At 35.7% G+C, this 20,685-nt stretch overlaps 2 protein-coding genes and 1 pseudogene across 2 annotated transcripts; 2 read left to right on the plus strand and 1 right to left on the minus strand.

Annotated features, from left to right (window-relative positions):
* The first annotated feature begins 263 nt into the window (after nucleotides 1-263).
* LOC121975299 (transcription factor E2FA-like) lies at nucleotides 264-8,190 on the plus strand. The gene is made up of 14 exons (XM_042526870.1): nucleotides 264-659; nucleotides 2,716-2,908; nucleotides 3,112-3,171; nucleotides 3,271-3,356; nucleotides 3,425-3,513; nucleotides 3,598-3,652; nucleotides 3,751-3,803; nucleotides 3,880-3,930; nucleotides 3,999-4,047; nucleotides 4,136-4,201; nucleotides 4,286-4,362; nucleotides 4,454-4,691; nucleotides 7,461-7,527; nucleotides 7,610-8,190. The coding sequence occupies exons 1-14, from the start codon at nucleotides 459-461 to the stop codon at nucleotides 7,741-7,743; spliced, it is 1,419 nt and encodes a 472-aa protein (XP_042382804.1). The 5' UTR covers nucleotides 264-458; the 3' UTR covers nucleotides 7,744-8,190.
* A 1,419-nt stretch (nucleotides 8,191-9,609) lies between these two features.
* Nucleotides 9,610-15,903, plus strand: LOC121975301 (annotated as a pseudogene).
* A 2,974-nt stretch (nucleotides 15,904-18,877) lies between these two features.
* LOC121977654 (transcription repressor OFP13-like) lies at nucleotides 18,878-19,876 on the minus strand. Its single transcript, XM_042530112.1, has one exon. The coding sequence runs from the start codon at nucleotides 19,653-19,655 to the stop codon at nucleotides 18,945-18,947; it is 711 nt and encodes a 236-aa protein (XP_042386046.1). The 5' UTR covers nucleotides 19,656-19,876; the 3' UTR covers nucleotides 18,878-18,944.
* Nucleotides 19,877-20,685: the final 809 nt, after the last annotated feature.

The raw sequence follows: 20,685 nt of genomic DNA on the forward strand, positions 1-20,685 counted from the left end.
TGGTTAAAAAATTTAAAATAAATGATATGATAATAATAGTAAACTAACATATCTTCCGACTTAATTCACATTAAATTTTACTATTAAAAGTGATCCTGAAGAAGATATACACACGATTGTAACTCAAAAGTTTGTGTTGTTATAAACTAAATCTAATGAAAATCAATTTTATCAGTAGTAATTATAGTTTATTTTTTAAAAAGTCTCATATATATATATATTTGTTTTATATGGTCGAAACAAAACAAAACAAAACTACGGCACTGGGTGTTTCCTTCCCTCCACATCCGAACGCTACGATTTCCCTCCCACCATCCCCCGTTCGCCTCGCTCGTCGACCTCGCCCTATTTAACCCTCGACCAAACCCTCCTCCTCTCCCTGCTCGATCCACCGCAAAAACCCCTCCCTTCCACCGACAGACTTTGTATTCTGGTTTTGATCGCTTGATTTTGGGCCGATGTCAAGCAGCCGGGTAGCCGGGACGCGCCCGGCGGCGGCACCGCCGCCGCCGCCAGGGCAGATCTCGCAACCTTATCTTCCATTTGCGTCGTCGAGGCCCCCGTTTCTTTCCCCGGATGAGTACCACCGGTTTTCGGTCCCCCACGGTCGGCGTAGCGCTGGCGAGGAGATGAATGATGCCCTGCTTATCAGGACTCCTGTAAGTTTCGTTCCGTTGGATTGTACGAACCGACGAGTTCTAGACTCGATTATATTTTTCTGCTGATCGTTTTGTTCTGTTCTGTTCCTTCGATTTTAGAGGTGTCTATTTTGAAAAGTAAAATGATCAAGGAAATCTGCCATGTTTCTTGTTTTAGTAGAGTTAATGGTTGAGATTACTGGATGTTGAGATTGTGGTCTTTCTCGTGATGTGTCTTTGTTGTTATAAATCGTCATTTCCCTGGTGTTCTTGTAATTGAGATAAACGAAGGTTGTAGACAATGGTGGATTCACGACCATGAGTGCAAACATATGGATATAAATAGTCATAATTGTATAGATGTTTTTGCATCATGGCTACATCACATCATTGTGATCATTGCAATACCCAGTTTAGAATAAAGACCCTCAGATCTCAATATTATATAAAGTACATTGTATCTTGTGTACGTCTTTATATCAGTAGTATATTGAGGTGTAAGTGTTCCTCCACCAAGAGCGATCCACCAAGTCTTTAGCTTGATCAAGCAAGTTGTAGAAGTGGTTTGAGAATGTTAAGATGGTTAGAAGTAGAACTAGTCTTAGTTGGAAGGTCACTCAAAAAAGCATTGAGTCCCCATGATTGATCTCACAAGCACAACCAGAGGGATTAAGGAGCTTAATGACTAAAACTGTAGCTATTAGAAGACCTGTTTTGAGTCCTTTGCAAGGGCAATATTTGTAAGGGGTTGTTGATAAATAAGCCACCACAATTTGGGCTACAAATGTTGTTGTGCTAAGTAAGGGATTAATATCTACACTAAAGAGTGGAGGCCACTATCCAAGAGTTGATTGGGACACTTGAGATGTTGAGATACACAAGTAGATTTGGTAATACCAGTAACTCCTATAACTTATCAATTTTATGATTATTATGTGATGCTTTACATGGAACAATTGTAGAGTTCCCTATACTTGCTCATCTTGATCCAAGTTCAATAATGCTTGCTCAGCTTGATCCATTCTCCATCTCTGCAAAGCTTTGATCAGTGCCATCCCTGATTCTTCATCAAGCATACTCAACAATGTTCTCTAATCATTTTGCAATAACTCTCAACATTTCCAACTTTGGCATTTGAATGGCAGGAGGTGAGACTATGAAACTTTTCTGGATCAACTAGACTATCATTGATCCTTTTCTAGCAAAGTTCTCTCAGACTAAGTCCTCAAATTGGCTGTAGTTTTGGTCCCATACCAAGACACATGACCAAATGGGATGGTCGTAATGTGAATATGTTATGATTGCAAATCCACCTCGAGTGGTTGCCACTAGGGTTTGGACACTCCCTTCAGATAAAGGCTTCAATGCCTCCTTGAATTTTCCATGACTCATTAAAGGAACCACCCTTTTAACTCTCCAACTCCAGCATCTGAAAGGCAGGAGATAAGGCTATGAAACTTGGCTTCCAAATAGGCTGTCATGGTTTCTCTTCTAGTTAGGTCCATGACATGATCACAAGTTGTTTCTAACTCCTCTCTTTTCCCTTATTGCAGTAACAAATTAACCATACCATTTTGACTAGAATAAAGTTTTTTTTGTGAAAAGGGATTTTGCTACTTATGGTTATCCTTTAATTTTCTACCATGTTTCTATAAATTTAATGAACTCATCTCATCTTTAAGAAAGTTGAATGGATTGACATTAATTCAGCTTTTGATATTGTATACCTACAGAGAAAAAATTGACCCAAACTGCAGCAAGTAATTTCTCATGTTGTGAAGACAATGGAGAAACTCTTATGTTACCGATGTAGGACAGATGTGAGGGTGTAGTAAGTCATTCTTGCAGATACTCATCATATATATTTGTATTGAGGAGAGGAACATTAAACATGGTCGTCTACTTTGTCCACATGCCAGCACATTTATTAAATTTTGTTTCATGTACAACTTAACCATTTAATGCTTGTGACACTCTCGTTTTTTTTTCTTGAATCTGGTATTGAAGATATCTGTTTGAAAGATTATTTGGAATTTCAATTTGCCGATGGTAACTTTATGGAATTGGTATATTTCAGTTAAAACGAAAACGCAAAAAAGAAGACAATGAAACTTCAGAGACAAGTGAAAGTGTTACTAATTCTGGCTATTCTGAACAAGTAAATAATCCTCTTCTCACACCAGTATCTGGCAAGGGAACAAAGACAAATGGAAGATCCAATGCTTCAAAATACAATAAGTCTAGTCCTCAAACTCCTATGTCAAATGGCGGTGAGTATATTCTCCTTCAATTGCTAATAATGGTAATAAGTTGCATGTTCATTTGTATACATGGATGGTTTACTTTTCGGGTGTATGTGAATGCACTAAACACGAAACCTTCTAATGAATGGCTTTTTCATCAGACAAAATCTGAAGCTTTTATCAAATACTTTCTTAATTAAAGGCTTTACTGTGGTGTTTTCATCTTACAGGCTCACCTTCAAACAATGCACTCACTCCTGTTAATACTTGTCGTTATGACAGTTCGCTCGGTGATTAAGCTGAATCATATTAAACAACTGATATTTAGCTTCATATACTGGACTCATCTTCACTTGTGTCTTTTGTGCTCGTGTTATTTTCCATCTCAGGACTCCTGACCAAAAAGTTTATAAATTTGCTTACACATGAACAGGATGGCATCCTTGATTTGAACAATGCTGCACAGATCCTTGAGGCAGTACACATATATACTAATTTAAATAATTTAATTTTATCTATCCTAAAGTAATTGTTCTACTGTAGGTGCAAAAGCGGCGTATTTATGATATTACAAATGTCCTTGAAGGAATTGGATTTATAGAAAAGAAACTCAAGAACAAAATTCACTGGAAGTAATCTTTGTCTTTTGGAATATAACTCTTGTTTGATATATATACTCCCTGATGGTGCATAATTATTGTTTCACTCCATGACAGGGGACAAGATGACACAAGACTAGGGGAAACTAATAATGACATTTCCATGCTACAGGTCTGGTGCACGCATGCATTTCATGTGATAAATCTGAGCCCTTTGTGAAATTATTTGATACAAAAGGGCGCTCATCCGAATAGTTTCATTTTCTTCAGGAAGAATTCAGAAAACTTTCCTTGCACGAGCAAAGCTTAGATGATTCTATCAGGTATGGTTGTACAATAACTGCTTGAGTATTTGTATCCAGTATTCTACCAATTATGCTGACAAACAAAGCTCCTCAGCCAAATGCAGGAAAGATTGAGAGAATTTACTAACAATGAAAACAATCAAAAGTAAGTGTGTTTTTCCTCCATTTGTAATCTATGTATTAGCAATATGTTAAAAAATCTTGTGCCTTCAGGAGGCTCTATGTGACTGAAGATGACATCAAAACTCAAAAGTGCTTTCAGGTACTCATCTGTTGGCTTGTAATTTTGAAATTGTCAATTATCTACATCACCAGTATATGTGTCCTTTATTTGCTCATTGTATTTGTAGAATGAGACACTAATAGCAATAAAAGCACCTCATGGTACAACTTTGGAAGTTCCAAGCCCAGATGAGGCAAGCAGAGACATCCGTAAAAGGTTTCTTGGTTATTGTACTTCAGGCATTGAATAACTGCGAGACCAATTTCACTGAATGCAGGCTGGTGAATATCCACAGAGGAGGTACCGGATTGTTCTAAGAAGCACAATGGGCCCAATAGATGTTTACCTTGTAAGGTAATCATGACCTTTCAGTTATCATTCTGTTCTTGAATAGCTTCCTGCTTAAGTACTTCATGAATGTCATGTCTTGCTTATTATTTGCTAGTCAATTTGAGAAGTTTGAGACAGTCAATGGTGCTGAGACACCTCTGAGTCTCCCTTTAGGGAACTCCAGAGAAAATTCAAGAGCAATTGGAAACAACATGGTGGCTGTTGCCACTGATGAGAATAGGGAAGAGCAGTTGCAGCTGAACAACCACGACAGTCAGAGGATGTGTCCTGACACATGTTCCCCACTGGATTTCAGTGGTGGTGTGATTAGGATAGATCCTTCAGATACTGATGTAAGTTCCTATCCTTGGCATATATATCAACTTTATTAGAACATAATCTTTGATGTCTATTACTCTTGTTGCTTTAGTTTACCATCTATAATGTTGGGTTTAAAGGAGATTCTACTAAATCCATTTCCTTGTTGCCCTTTCGTCCCACTTCGTAGATTGAAGGAAACTTAAGTGGTTTATAGTCGAACATTTACATGCCCTTCTTGCACGTGGTGCATGTATGTATGCATGGGTATGGGTTGACTTGGCCAACTTCATGCAAGTGCACCGGGAGGGGAGCATGCATGATGCAACTTCGGTGCAAATAATCAAGTCAGTTTCTTACATGTGTGATGCAAAATTTTGCAAAATAATTTTTATTATTTTTATATAGAAAAGATATAAAAAGGTCATGTGGCCAAAAGGTCACGGGTTCGAATCCTGGAAATAGCGTCTTGCAAAAAGCAGGGTAAGGCTGCGTACAATGGATCCTTCCCGGGGACCCGCATGGCGGGAGCTTCGTGCACTGGCATGCCCTTTTTTTTTTAGAAAAGATATATTTTTTTGTTGAAAGAGTTTTTTGAAATCAAATTTTACTGATGCTTCAAAAATCTAGTTTTTTGTTTCTTTGAGGCTCTTGTGATTGGAAAGTTCATCTTCATCTTGTGTCTTGGAGTGCATCTAAGCAAAGAGTTGGTTGTTAGATCTTGTGGGAGGTTTGAAGAATCTTGTGCGCTAATGGGAAATATTCCGTCTAAAGAGAGTTAGCTTGCCAATACTTAAACCAGATAAATATTTTTTAAACTTCTCTTTGTGTTTTTTTGCCATGCTTATCGTTTTTTGTTTTAGTACACTAGTTCTTCCTTATTTGGTTTTTGGGTTTTTCAATTAAAACGATCCTTTGTTTGGCATTTTCTTACATTATTCCTAGCAATTTTAGAGAGAATATTTGTGTTTTAACCATGCCACCCACCCAATTTATGTCTACAAAAGAAGTTAATGCCAAAACTTGAAAAGTTTATATGCCATAACTATCCCTTGCTAAAAAAATGTAGTTTTGTGATCTTGATAAATTGTGATAATCAAACTACATTTAGTTAGATCTTCAGCTCCAAATATAACTAGAAGCAATATTGATGATTATTAGATGAAAGTTTATTAGAAGCAAAAATGACGAATATTTTAGATGATCTTTTGACTTTATCAGTTTTAAGGATACTATTATAGATTCACTAACAAGAGGTCTTAAAGAAAATAAGGTTGAGGCCTAATTTGATTTCACTTGCTGACTTGCAATGACAATCCAACATAATTAATTGGAGATCTGAAGACGTAGATTCAATATGATACTGACAAGTTAAGATTGAACCTACAAGTACTAATATTATATTGAGTTTTATCTCAAACATAGAAAAATACTTGAGATATAAGAAAGGCTGAGTAGAAGCTGTTAATGAGTTTGAGGTCATTATGACATGTTAGTAGTGTAGCCTTAGAGAACTTAGCTTAGTCAGTATAACCATGGAGGTGCAATATGGGGATTTGAGTAACTCTCTTGAACTCAAAATAACATTTAGTTGTATGGCCATAATGCATTGAAGGGAGCCTTGGCGCAATAATAAAGTTGCTACTGTGCTACCTAGTGGTCATGGATTTCAATTGTAGAAACAACCTCTTGCAATGTAAGATAAGACTGCATATAATAAATCCAATGTGGCCTGACCCTTCTCCGAGAACTTGTATTGGTGGGAATTTTGTACACCGAACTATCCTTTTATGTCCATAATGCATTAACCAAGTGAGACATAATGATCACATGTGATATGTTATTGCCAATTGAGTTCCACATATAAAAAAGGGTTGTATGTTGAAGATATAGTTTACTTTTAACCAATATGAAAAAGAATGGTAGATTAGGTAAAGGCTTAAACCATAAAAATTAGAATGAACCATAAAAGATTGTCTTTTCTTTTGAACTGATTTAAGTTAAAATTAATTTTTTTTCTTTTTGCAAAAGTGGAAGAAAATACAGAACAGAGGATGGATTGAACAAAAAATGTAAACATAGAAGGAAAAAAAAACAAAGGGAAAACCAGAAAACAGTTATTTGGTTCAAGTCTGCACGAGTTAACTCTCTCTAGAGGAAATACCATATGTCAATGGTGCATAGGGTCTGGCAAATCCCTTTACAGTTGTACAACCAATCTCACGCATAAAGTTCATCTTTGCATGAACAGAATTTAGAGACTAATCGACAATAGAGATCTACAACCCTTTATGCATATGAAACAATTTTAATTAGGGTTACATCTATTCAGAAAACCAGTTAAGTGAAAAGAAATTTGTCCAATAATAAAAGGATTTCAAAAAAGGCTTTCAAAGAAAACTTATAGTTTTGTCAAATATAAAAAATAAAATTATTTTGTAAAAATGTTGCTTATTGCACAAGTGATGAACTGGCTCGACAATCATGTGCCTGCCCTCGGCCCAGCATGGGTGCGCGTGTGTGGTTGGTTAAGTATAATAGATTGCTTATAAACCCTTTATCTCCTTTACTTTCAAACGTGGAATTAAAGGTCAACAAGGTACTTGAATTTAGTTCAAATCTCCTTCAAAACCAACACATGAAACACTGAAAGTTAGAATCGTACTTGTAGGCTATATGTGATTTTAAATTGTTGCTACTGATTTTGATAACAAGATAGACCATCTAAGCATTCAGTGCCATTCATGGAATAGTGATGCTGACCATTCGGTAGAGAGCTTTACAAAAAAAAAAATGTTTCGCAGATGGATGCTGATTACTATCTTTTATCAGATTTGGGATTTAGCCTTACAGATTTGTGGGAAACACCAAGTATCCTCCCTTACTCATTTCATAATTCTTTTCTCATACTCATTTTTTTTTTCTAAGTACCATTTTAAATCCTAAATTTCAGCTGAGGAACAACAGAGCGGAGTCAGTGCATTTACTACAGACGGCATGGTTTCAAATAATGGAAGCGCCGCTCATCCGCCATCAGTTACCAATGTTATTGCTACTTCCCTAGATCAAAGTTGTGCTCCAAGGTGAAGTCTGGACAGGCAAAAGTAATCTTCAAATGGAAGATTTTTTTTTTCACTTTTCTGTGGGGAAATTTCGTCCCATGAACATTCTCAAAATCACCACCAAAGAAAAGTTTTCGAAGTTTAAAGGTGAGGTTTGCCAGAAGGAAGTGCTGCAGCCAATATCTAGCCTTAAATTATAAAACTGAAGTTTATGCATGAGATTGCTCGCTTGCCTTCAGTTGCTTGAAAAATGGGACTCCAAAATGACTCATCTCAAACAGAGTTTGCTCAAATGCATTGAAATGTCCATTACGAGCTATCAGCAGGGCTCCCAGCTTATCTTTCTACTCGCTTGTTGTACTTCTAAAGGCCATAGTCATTTGCAAAGACCAGCTTTTATGTCTGCTAGTTTTCATTTTTGTTTCATCTTCTCTGGTTGGAATAAAAGCCTAAAAACTTTTCCAATACATTAAGAATTCATCAGTTTTGTGTGTGTCTTTGCATAATTGTGGCAAACTTGTTGATCAAGTGTCAGAGGAATGGAACGGCATCACCTTATCATGGTTTAAACAAAAAAGATTTGAATGGATTTTAAAGTGTTTCAGATTGGATTCATACAGGTATAAAACATTTGGTTTGATTTTAATTTGATTTATTTTCACGAAATTTAATTGGAAAATGGGTTTTTATGTATAAAATTTGGATTTATTTAACTTTTGGAATAACATTATTTAGAGTAAAATGATTCTGATCAAATTACACAATTGAGTTTTTAAAGGATAATTTTCATTTCACTCTGTTTTTTTTCTTATTTTTTTTTAATCCAGGTATATGAGTTCAATTAGTCATGAAGATGGATGGCTTGGTTCTATAAACCGACTATTAGGTAAATTCGAAAAGCATCTGACGTCAATGGTCCATTGTATGAGAATCATCCTTACTCTTACAATCGGACCGTGCCTCATAGGACGGTTTTCATTTCATGTTTTTTGTTTTTTAATTTAGATATCTAATCTTTCGAAATGACTAAACTTAAAGATGATTGATCTGGTGTTACAAAAGTTTTCCACCGGATATCAGGATAAATTCAGAAAACACAGATAGGATGGTTCAACATTATGAGTAGTTCAAACACCATAGGAGTATGATATGCCCTATGAGATATTTGAACTCTTATTAAGAGTCTATCATATCTCTTACCATTGCATTGCCTGAGATGATTTACATTTCACTCTTGTGGTACAAAAGGTGATTACACTCACCTCAAGTCTTCACAGTTAAACGAAAGGAGATAAATCACAATACCAAACGACCTCTTAGGTGGGAGGACTATTTAATCCAGCTGAGAATAAACCTCGCGAGATTCGTCCCTTGCTCCTGTACCATTCGAGTACCAACTTAGCTTCGTTCATGGGGGTAGTTTTCATTTCACTCTTGAATAGAGTTAGTTTGATACGACATACCGATACTAAAACCTCATATCGTATACTATAATATTATACTAAAAACTTCAATATACACAAAAAATCATGCTAATATCGTATCAAAATTTTGATACACTGAGACTTTAGTATACCAATATTCAGTACGGTATAAATTATATACCATTTACATTTAAATCTTAGTATTGAACTATTACATTCCATATCAATATTGTACCGATATTTTTTGATATGATGTAATATTGTATTAATTTTTTTTTATATTAAATTTTTGATATATTTTGATATATTAAAAAATTTTTCCACCAACTCTTGAATCATCTGTTTGCCTAAACGTTGAAATAAAGGGCTTAATTGGGAGCTCTCTCGTCCACTAATCAGAAAAATAGGGAACGGCCCACGATCAAATAATTAACAACAATTTCTTATTAAAAAAAAGGGTTGCTTTTCCTTATTTGTCTTCCAGGTCTCCAGTGATGACGCTGGTATTCTCTGCCCCAGTCAGATTCACCGGCCTCCTCGCTTCTCGACTTCTCCGCCTCCTTCCTACGCCTTCAAGACCGTCGCGGTAAACCCTCCTCCTCCTCGGCTCCTCCTCCTTTCCTGTTCAACTCAATTGCATGCCATTGCCCTCATGTCTGCCATAGGAAAACACATGATTAACAATTAGACAAGTTTCTTTCCTCACGTTTCATGTTCCAACTTCCAAACATTCTTCAATTCTGATAGAGAATCCTTGTATTCGCAGTATTTAATTGGTAAGTGAGAATTGAGATACATCATTTACTGTTCTAATCGTTACTGATAAGTAATACTTACTTTACATTTTGAAGTGTTGCAGATATCTGAGGGGCTATATTGCATCACGGAATTCTGCTTCAATGGGAAAGCAAGCAACTTTGCTGATGCGAACTGTCTCTGGGTATGGTCCAATTGATGATATTTTTGTGGATATGGAGCTGTGATTGCGTTCCATTTCATTTAATTTGTAACTTGGATCAGTAATCTTCTTTGTTAGAAGTAGACACCGAGTGAAGTTTGTTGTTTTTCAGATATTCAACTGAGTCGCTTGAGATACATTCTGATGAATTCTTATTGCACATTATTGTTATCCCTGGAAATCCAGGTATGTATAAAGATGCTCTTTATCTTTTTTTTTACTTCCTTTCGTGGGTATGATCTTTTGTTGCATGACTGCATGTGGGTGCGTTATAGGGATTGCATCGTATTATAAAGACTTTGTTGAAGCAGTATATCAACTACAGGAAGGGCAGGCGTCAATAACAGGCAAGGACAACAAACTTTCCACTGTCAGTGCTTACTGAATCCAGACTTATGCTGATGTGGTTTCTAATATTTTTCATCGATATTCTTGATCAGCAAATGGGCATGTTTCTCATTCTGCAAAGGTATTATTATTGGATTACAAATCTTACTATGCTTCTATCAATTTCCTGTGATGAAAAACCCATGGACGTTGCTAAGATAAATCACTGTTAAATCTTCCTTTAGTGTCTGATTTGTGCTTTGATGCATTAACAAGTACAAAGAAAGATGTGTGCTTATCATGTATCAAAACAATCTATAAATCTACAAGAGATGAAAAAACAAATTCTCATTGTTGGATTTTTGCAGGGGGGAGTTTTTTCCTTTTACAGATCCATAGCCAACTCCACCCATAATGACCGGTCATAGCCGGTCCCAAGCCCGGATAAAGGAGGAGGGTTGCGTTAGGTTGCCAGCCAGCGTCAAACTATGGCAAATATTTCATGAATGAATCCATTAAACAGATCCATAGCCGCATAACTATAAAATCATTAACTTGCTTCCCTATTAAGTGATTAACTGATGGTCTATTTACATGCATGTATAGATGTTATGTATATTTGATTATGTTCTTTGATTGAACCAATATACTGTCCTTGCAAAAAAAAATGCCTGAAATATGATTCACTCAAACAGCTGAGGTATAGAGTAACATGGGTGGATGTTGACAAGAAAGAACTAAATATCATGTTCGACCAAGGACTTGAGAATTCTTAGATGTATATTAAATGACATCCGTTAACATGTCAATTTGGCCACATGATAGAAGTTGTAGGATATGATATGGCTATAGTTATAAGACTGACTTCTCATGTCTCTTCTTTCTCTGTACACCTTCATGCTTCAAACATTTACACATTAAGGTATATAAAGACAGAAAATAATTACAGTTTCATATCTAGGATTTCTGGTACATACTTTTCTTACTCTATCATGATGCACAATTTGATTATTGATGATCCTTCCTCCAGGACTGGGAGCATGGAAGGAAGTTTCCATTGGAAGAACAAATTGCTCATAAGGTTTTTACAGAATATAACTTATACACTTTCATAATAAAAGGATTCTTTGTTATATAAAAAGCAATAATCTTCAAAGGGACAAAGGAAAAAAAAGTATGTCAGTGTTAGCTAGAGCCCTAGAGCCAATCATTTGATGATTGTATTTTGGACTTGTTGTATCATATTCTATATAAATAAAGGCATTTGGTTTTTGGTTATTATACTTACTTGTATTGGTGCCAAATAAAGTAAGTATAATAACGTCCTTGAGTATACGGTTCTCACCTATATCAATCGGTTAGTTGAACCGATAGTGAGATGATATAGGGAACACTACTCTTAATCATTCCTAGTCGAGTATTAACATTCAGGAACAATGTTAATGCAATAAGACTAGCATGTAGGTCAACTCGATGACTTGATCTCACAAGTCATGGATATAGAGATATCAAGTTGACACATGGGTATGCATTGGAGAATGTATACTAAATGACCCGCCATGAGAAAGTATCATGGATCGTTATATGAGTGTCATATACTTTCTCATGTGGCTATTAGTATGACTACTAGTCCTTAGACCTGAAGTCACCATGGATCCCTACATAAGGAGTTATGTACTTTGGTTTCGTCAAACGTCACCCGTGGACTATAAAGCGATTCTTGGGTATGTAACGAATTATGCAGAGGGATGTGAGTGATGTAGATGGGATCTATCCCTCCTATATGACGGGAGCGACATCGATATTCTTGATAGAGTGAGACCACGAAGTGCATGGCCATGCCCAAATGAGTCAATATAGGATATTGAGCTCATTTGATTGAGTGAGTCTACTTGGAGTTCAAGATTTAGATTGATTAGAGGATGACACGGTCTATGCCTCACATTGATCAATCTAGATGTCTAGGATAGAAGGACACTTGTCATATATTGTGAGGAGTCACAATTAGTAGTCACAAGGTGATGTTGGATCTCAACATTCTTGTAACTTGGGAAGTAATGATGTGTTGCTAGATACCGCTCATTACTTATGCTTCTAAATGGGTTTAGGAGCATTGCCAACGTTACAAGAACCTATAGAGTCACACACAAAGGGCAATTAGATGGAGATTAGGTTCATTTGATGAACCTAAAGGATTAGGTTCATTTGATGAACCAAATTGGATTAAGAGTAATCCAAGGTAGGCTAATTGAGTTGGACTCAATTTGGTTCATGTGTTAAGTGAGTCTAATTTGGACTTAGACTCATTTAATTAATTTAATTCAATGAATAGAGATTTATTAAATTAAAATTGACTTGAACCAATGGTTAGATTAGATCAACCAAGGGAGAGAAGTGGTCAAGTTTGACTTGACATAAGTAGGAAGATGAAGAGTCAAGTTTTGACTTGACTTTGACTTGACCAATGCCACATCATCAAGGCTTCTTCATTTGGTCAAGTTTGACTTGACCAAATGCCACCTCATGGAGGAGATCAAGAGACTTGACTCTTGATATTCCATGGGGGTTACATGCCTTGAAGTGGCCGGCCACTTTTAGGTTGAATGAAAATTGATTTTTTTCATTCAAGTGGTTGTAACTCCATCTTCTTCTTCCTCTTGAGTTTTCTTCTTGCTCTCCCTCTCCTCCCTACTGATCTCTAAGGTTGCTAGCACATCCTTAGAGATTTTTCTCCATCTCTTGCTTGTGTGGATACACATAGAGAAGTGTCTATTTTGACACTTTCGAGATCCGGCGAACCGAGGACAAGCGGGATTGCGAAGGGCTTCGCATCGAAGGTATAAATCTTTCTTCATGTAGGTCTAGGAGTAGATCTAAGTTGTAAACTCATACTCGTAAATTTTCGTTCTATACTCTTCGCACGAGATCCGTTGGCTAGGGTGATTCGGGGTTTCCGCGACGCGAAAAAGCGGTTTTCGCGGCCCGAAAAACCCAACAGTCAGATTATGTCCTGTTCTTCCATCCTTGGGTTGTAGAATTGTAATGCTTTCTGATACTCTACATTTGGATTTCAACAATTGCTTAACGCAGAGGTTGTGATGCTTCTTCCAAAAGTGTCTGAATAATTCACATTTGATTAAGTAATATGATTTCTTGTAATTTAGCTATAGTTTCAAGCCCTCTTCTTGCAGTTATGTATTATTCGTGCATTCTTCCTTTTCTTAACCAGCAATGACATTTTCAATTTTCTTTATGGTATATATGTCATTTTTAGAATCTAATAAAATCCAATAACCATTTCAGGTGGACTTTATTAAACAAGAGTTCCAGAATAATGAAGTTCCAATAATATTGGTCGTATATTGCTGATTAACCTTCTTCAATGACCATACTCTTTTTATGATTCAGCCTACTAGCAATCACGGTGTATGACATCTCTTTTCTTTTGTTTCTAAACCTTCTATCCCTGTTTGATCACTGAGAATTATATTTTCCAGCAATAACTCTTTCAAATTTGTTGCATAGATACTTGACATACTGCTGCTTAATAGTGCTTAATTTATGAAATTTTGCTTGAACTTCGAATTTAATTCATTCAAGGTTCCTTTGAGTGTGCAAATTGTCTTTTTGCAAACTAAGAAGTAATTAAATTTGGTCTTGAATTTCTATATTTTTACTGCTTGTTTCTCTTGGAATAGGGACATGTGATAATTTCCTTCTCTGAATTCTAGAACAGAAGACAACTGTATACCAAATTTTTGTTGTTTTACCATATTCTTGTTCAGAATTATATCGCTTTCCTTTCTCAATTTTGGCAGAGAAAAGTATATTACTACTTTAGGTACTAATTGAACTTACTTGGGAACTCAAGTATCCCAAAGATACTCATTTTTTGGGAGAAAATAATGCCTGAGAATGGAATTTCATAAATTAAGATACCTCCAGAAGAGGACATCCTTAGAATATAATGAACAACAGTCAACAGGCTTCTCATGTATTGTTCTAGTACAAAATCTTAGCTGTTATATATTTTTCAGATTGTAAGCTAAATAGTTCCGGAAGTGACACAAAAAAGGTTCTGCTATTTTTCCACTAAGCTTATTCTATATGATTTATTGGCTTCTTTTTGCAAAGGTTGGACATTCTATTGGATCATATATATGCTAAGAAGTCTTCAAAAGGCTTCCACAACAGGTAACAAGATGTTCGGAAATATCTATATTTTGTGATAGAGCTTTCGATTTACCTTATAGTGCTTTTGTTGGAATTTGAAGGTAAAATATGTGATAGGTCTTTATCCATTTCTGACATTGAACAAGAATTCTTTCAAGCAATCAATTATTGGCTTAATTGCAAGGTTGATTTCCTTTATTTATTTATTTATTTTTGCTTTCTGCTGCTTTTACTCAATACTAATTGGCAATAGCCGCATTGTGAACAGCTATATGAATCAACAAGTTGCAAATCAAAATATCTATTTCTCTCTAGTGTTCTACCGATATCACCATTTATATCTTTTTTTTTCTTTCAAAATGGTAGTGTTTCATACTGATTTACCACTAGGATTGTTTGATTAGCACAGAATTCTTTATATCAAGAAATTGTTGTTTAACTTGGTTTTTGGTAGCGTGTGACCCTGCATGATGGATGATTTGCTGGAATATGCTCTCAATCTGGGTTCTTATGTTGCTCAAATCCAATTGATTCAATAAATAAGGCCTGATTATTTTATTCTACAAGAAATTCTCATTGAAACAATACATTCAATTCTTTGTCTATTAACAAAATTCTATGCATATTTTATATATCTTCTTTTAAAATTTCACTAAATAAGTGGATTAAGATATTCCAGTGTGATGGATATGTTCAATGACATTATTGATGATGGTAATTCTATGTTGCTTATCAAGATTATGTTTTTTCTGTATGCTTCAGGTCCTCTGTTATAAGCACTGCCATCAGTTATTTTGCATCACTATTGAGGTCATTACCAATCTCAGTACAAGATAATATGGTGAGAGTTCCTAGGGAAGACATGGTCTGCTACAGCTGTTGCAGTTACATGCAGTCACCTTTTGCAGGTTTAGTTATCATCTTTCTTATCAGATGCATGATTTTACTTGCAAAAGAAGTGTTTAATTTCAGGGTGTGAGAAAAGGTTCATGAATATGAATTAATTTCTTCTCTTTTCTTTTTCCCCAATACTTTCTTTGCACCTGGTTTCTTTACTAATGCCCACTTATTTAGATAACATATAGAACAAAAAATCTTAAAGTTGATTCTTTGAATTTAGACATTTATAAGTAGTTGTTACAATCAAAACCATACTAACTTTCGCAAGAAAATTTGCAGTACTATACAATGCGAAATATGCTATTCCTGGCAATGACAGAGTTTGAGAAGGTACTGTTATCTTATTTGTGAATTTGAGATTAAGTTTAATGCATCGGTTGTGTTCTGATGAAGGTTTTGATTACTCTTTGCAATCCACTTTTGTGTTTGACCTTGTCATTTGTCTTTGCATAGTTCTTTTTTGCATGTCTCTCCTTTTTCAGCCCTTTGTTACTGTGACAAGATAAAGATACTTAGAAGCAAATCTTTAATGGATGGTTAACTATCATAAATCCTGCTGGAGTTCTATATTTTAATTTGTCACAATATAATTATCTCAGGTTTTTGGCATATACATAGACCTTAAGGTTAGAGTTCATAGAATTATTAAAATTCCATAGGTGTTTAACGACATCAATTCTAGTCCGTTTGACGAACTTAAATGAAGACAAGACAATAGAAGAAAGAGTGCTTATTTTTCATTTCATTTGATCCCTGATATTTTTATTTACATTTGTAAATCTCCTTTGGATAGAAAATTTCTCATTCATAAATTGAGTCGCTCACTATTGAGCCATGGAATAGCCTCTTGGGTTGCAGGACTAAGGTTATATCAATTAGTTCATTCTGATTTACATGATATTGAAACTTGTGTACTAGGCACTTCTACCATCCCTTCTTGCTAAAAGAGTAAAGATTTTTCGATGAGGCAAGAACCTGTGTTAAACCTGTCTATTGTGGCATTTTCTTCATCAAAATTCATAGGTTAACTAACTATATATATTTTTAATATATATATTTTTTTAAAACGCCCTTATAACTAACTATATAGAGAGCCCTCATTTTGGCTTCTTTTTTTTTTTAAATTTTTTTATTTCTGTTGTCTAATTCATGTCTAATGTCTTGTGGTCTTGTTGTGGGTTGAGTAGTGAAAAAGACAGTATTGTATTCTGGGAATCCAACAAGATTTACCCAATGAATATTTTTAGATCAATCGTCGTATTAAAAAAAATATCTATTAATTAATGGAAGTTAAAACTCGAATCTGAAAATTTTAAAATTAAATACTTGGCTACTACTGGGGCAAAATAACACAGTAATTGCCACTCAGTTGGTGTGTGTGTTGGCTTGCAATCAATTTAACCACTCCCTTCTTTTCAAATATCTTTAAATTATATTTTTTTAGAAACTAATTTTACTTGCTTATTAGTTCTAATGAATCCGACTAGTAGTGGAGTTGAGGCTGATGATTTAGGATTCAAAGTTTATAGGGATTTAGGAAACTTTTTTTATAATTCTTCAAGTTTCGCCCAATTAATTTCAGAGAAAAAGGATTTTTTCCTACACTTACAAATCAATTTCAAAATATTTATTTTTTTAATAGGATTCAAATTTTCATTCTTTTGTTTGTTTCAGGAGAGTTTTAAGATTTATTAGTGTTAAAAAAAGTAAAATTATCATCTTAACAGTTCGTCATAGTTGCCTCCCACTATCCGGAGGAGAGATAACTCACGAACCTCGTCCATCAATAGTAACTCAAGTATGGAAGGGTTGAGTCAATAAATGAAATATTTCGTACTCATTAGGAATCAATCTTAGACCTATTGAGAGTCTTGATCCATTGGACGAGTTTTAAGATTTATGATTTAGAGTAAGCTTCTTGAATTACTCAATTTATTAATTTTATTTTATTTTTATTTTAAATGATAATTGATTAGCGAGGATTGTATTTGGGTTTTAAAGCAGGATTGCTATAAAAGATAATGAATTTGTCACTTCTATTATCTGAAGTGAAAGAAAATATTTTAAAAAAAACAAAAATTTTGATATTTGAGAGTCCAAGTCGGCATTAATTGGTAGCCCTACCTCACCAAATGAATAAATATTTGAGTCCATAATTCACTAAACGGAAAGGGTGAGAATTTAATGCAAACTAAATGTCTACACCGAAACCTGACAGTACGTTTCCCCAACCGCTATAACTAATAGTTTTTTCTTTCTTTTTCAAAACAGCAACGTGAGGAATATCTAAATCATGTAGTTGGATTTAAAATGATAATAACGTATCCAATTTCATTTTTATCATTGTTATTATTCTCAATCGACTGTCATTATATTAGTCAAATCAATTATTTTTTATAAAAAAAATTGATCGTGTTAAAAAATTATCACTATCAATATACTGAGTGAAATTAATATTTAAGGACATCGATAGGTGAATTAGACAAATATATAAAAATTAATTTTATATTATTACTAGATCTCTAGATCCATTAAGAAGTTTCAGTAAAAACTTTTTAAATTCATCCTACTAAAATAAGTTGATGGACTCAGAGAATTCATAATGACATGAAATCAGGTTCTATGAATTTATCTAGTTTTTATAATTATATTAATACTTTCAAATATAAATTTGACCTAATATATTAAAAATAATGATTTTTTTAACATGAATTAGATTTTTCGAATACCGTATTCAAAAAATCAATGCACTCAATATAGCGAGTCAAATTCGAATCCATCGTCAGTTTCAACCAAAATCAATTGATAGACCTAAAGAATTCAGAATGATATGAAATTTATTTTTATATGTTAGTTTAATTTTCATAATTATATTCATATTCTCAAATATTAATTTGACCATTGTATTAAAAACAGTACTTTTCTAATACAAATCGATGATTTTTTTTTTAAAAATAATCAAAATAGAATTAGATACATGATTTTAAAATTAAAGTACATGATTTATTATTCTTCTTTTAAGGTTCTTATTACTTGTGTACAACCTACACAATTAATTGAAACGGAGGAGGAGGCAAAGGCATTAAACATTGGAAACTCAATTCAAACAAATTGATATTAAATGGAAGGACACATGATTTAATTGTCAAGTGGAAGCTTCTCATTTTGAAACCGCAGACAAAGAATCTACTAAACTTTAGATATTGTCCGATTTGTCCTTATCCAAACTTAAACAATTACAGAGAATCTATAGACCCGATAAAATTATCATTTTGGATTCGATTAGTTTGAATAATTAAGATTTATATAAATAAATATATAATAATAATAATAATAATAATAATAATAACTAGAAGAGAGAAACTGCAAGCCAACGACGTCTGAAATCTCAGTGCGATTGAAATAAAATACAATAAAATCTAGCAATATTCACAGATGCAGCGATTAGCTGCTCAGAGATTTGGAGGGTGTTGGTAGTTCTTGTGGCAGCTGATCACTGGCTTCCTCCTCTCTTAGTTCTTCGATCTTGAAGGAATTGGAAGCGGAGGAGGAGGAGGAAGAAGAAGAGAATGGAGAAGAAGCAGAAGCAGAGGAAGCGGAAGAAGCCATGGCCGCGAGCAAATCCAGGAAGGCGCCGACTATGAAGCCGTGCGTATTCCTTCCGTTCACGCTCAGGTACCAGGCCAGCAGCTCCTCCAGCCTCTCCCAGTCACCGGCGCCGAGCCCCTGCGCCGCCACCACTTCCTCCATCGACCGCCGGAAGTCGCCGTACGGGTTCCGCGACTCCACCGCTACTGCCACGCTGTCCTCGAAAGGCGACTCCTTTTCTTCTTCCACCACCGCCACCGCCGCCGAGTCCTTCGCCTCCTCCATGATCGAGCTCGTGTCGCCGCCCGGGTCAAAGAAGAGCCGGTCCGAGCGCCGCCGCCGCACCACCGCGGGGTCCTCCTCCTCCTCCGCGGTGTCGGAGGAGGAGGAGCAGGTGATACCGGAGTCGTCGTTGAGGTAGAACCGGAACGAGTCGGCCTTGGGGTGTTTGCAAAAATGCCAGTACCAGGAAGAAGAAGGAGGAGGAGGAGAGGGAGGAAAACGCTCCGACGAGGAATCCCTGAGCTTGAAGAAGAGCGAACTCAAGACATGCTTCTTCTTCCCCATCTCTCTCTCTCTCTCTCTCTCTCTCTCTCTCTCTCGTGCCTGAATCTGAGGTGGGAGCTCAAGCTCTCATCCCATTTATTGTGCAAAAAAGGTGGGTCCCGCCGCCCAGCGGCCCCCTAGGCCTGGCCCCACAGGGATCCTAGGAGGAGGTAAATCAACGGTGAATGTTGGCCCGGATAAAGCGCGGTGTCTCCGGAATTTAACACAGCCGGCTCAGATTATTCATCCAGCTCTCATCCCATTTATGGAGGTTGATGAGGAGGCCTCTGTCTGAGGTGATGAACAGGAACTTTCAATGCCATCCTCACGAGTACGACTATCTGTAAATGAACCAAACAGTTTACGAATTATTCGGAGCTCGTTTCGATAAAAAAACTCATTCGAATTCGTTCGTTTATCTTATCGAGTCGAGCTCGAGCCCGATTTTGAGCTCGACAGTTTTATCGAGCCGAGCTCGAGCTTAAGGATATTCGGCTCGTGAGCTCGCGAACATGTTCGTTTGTAGACTCACGAGCCAAAAAAACGAATCTTAAAACGAGTCTTAAATCGAGCAAAAAAATAAGCTCTAAAACGAGTCAAAAAACAAGTTCTAAAACGAATCTTAAACGAGCTTTAAAACGAGTCAAAAAAATGAGCTCTAAGACTAAAATTAGCTTGAAAACAAACCCAAGCTCGCTTAACGAATTATGCTAGTTAACTATGATAATCGAGCTAATATCGAGCCGAACTCGAACTAGAACTATTTGCGAGCTTGATAATTCCAAAATGAGCCGAGCTCGAGCCTTGTAACAAAAGTTCGATTCGAGCTCGAGTTGAGCTTGAGCCCGAATATAACTTAAACGAGCCGAGCTCGAGCCTAATACTGTTCGGCTCGTTTACATCCCTACTCACAAGCAAGTTAGATTATTTTTTTATGGCTTGAGTTTGATTCAAACTTAACTTGATATTTTGATATTATGGAATTTTCAATTCTGTCTTATTATATAATTTTTTACTTATTTAATTGGTTATTGATTTTGATAATTCAAAT

This window comes from Zingiber officinale, chromosome 4B (genome assembly GCF_018446385.1).
Source record: "Zingiber officinale cultivar Zhangliang chromosome 4B, Zo_v1.1, whole genome shotgun sequence".
Taxonomy (NCBI): domain Eukaryota; kingdom Viridiplantae; phylum Streptophyta; class Magnoliopsida; order Zingiberales; family Zingiberaceae; genus Zingiber; species Zingiber officinale.

Coding starts and splice junctions, on each gene's coding strand:
- LOC121975299 (XM_042526870.1), top strand. CDS start 459: ATGTCAAGCAGCCGGGTAGCCGGGACGCGCCCGGCGGCGGCACCGCCG. Junction 3,172..3,270: donor TCGTTATGACAGTTCGCTCG/GTGATTAAGCTG, acceptor TTTCCATCTCAG/GACTCCTGACCAAAAAGTTT. Junction 4,363..4,453: donor ATAGATGTTTACCTTGTAAG/GTAATCATGACC, acceptor ATTATTTGCTAG/TCAATTTGAGAAGTTTGAGA.
- LOC121977654 (XM_042530112.1), bottom strand. CDS start 19,655: ATGGGGAAGAAGAAGCATGTCTTGAGTTCGCTCTTCTTCAAGCTCAGG.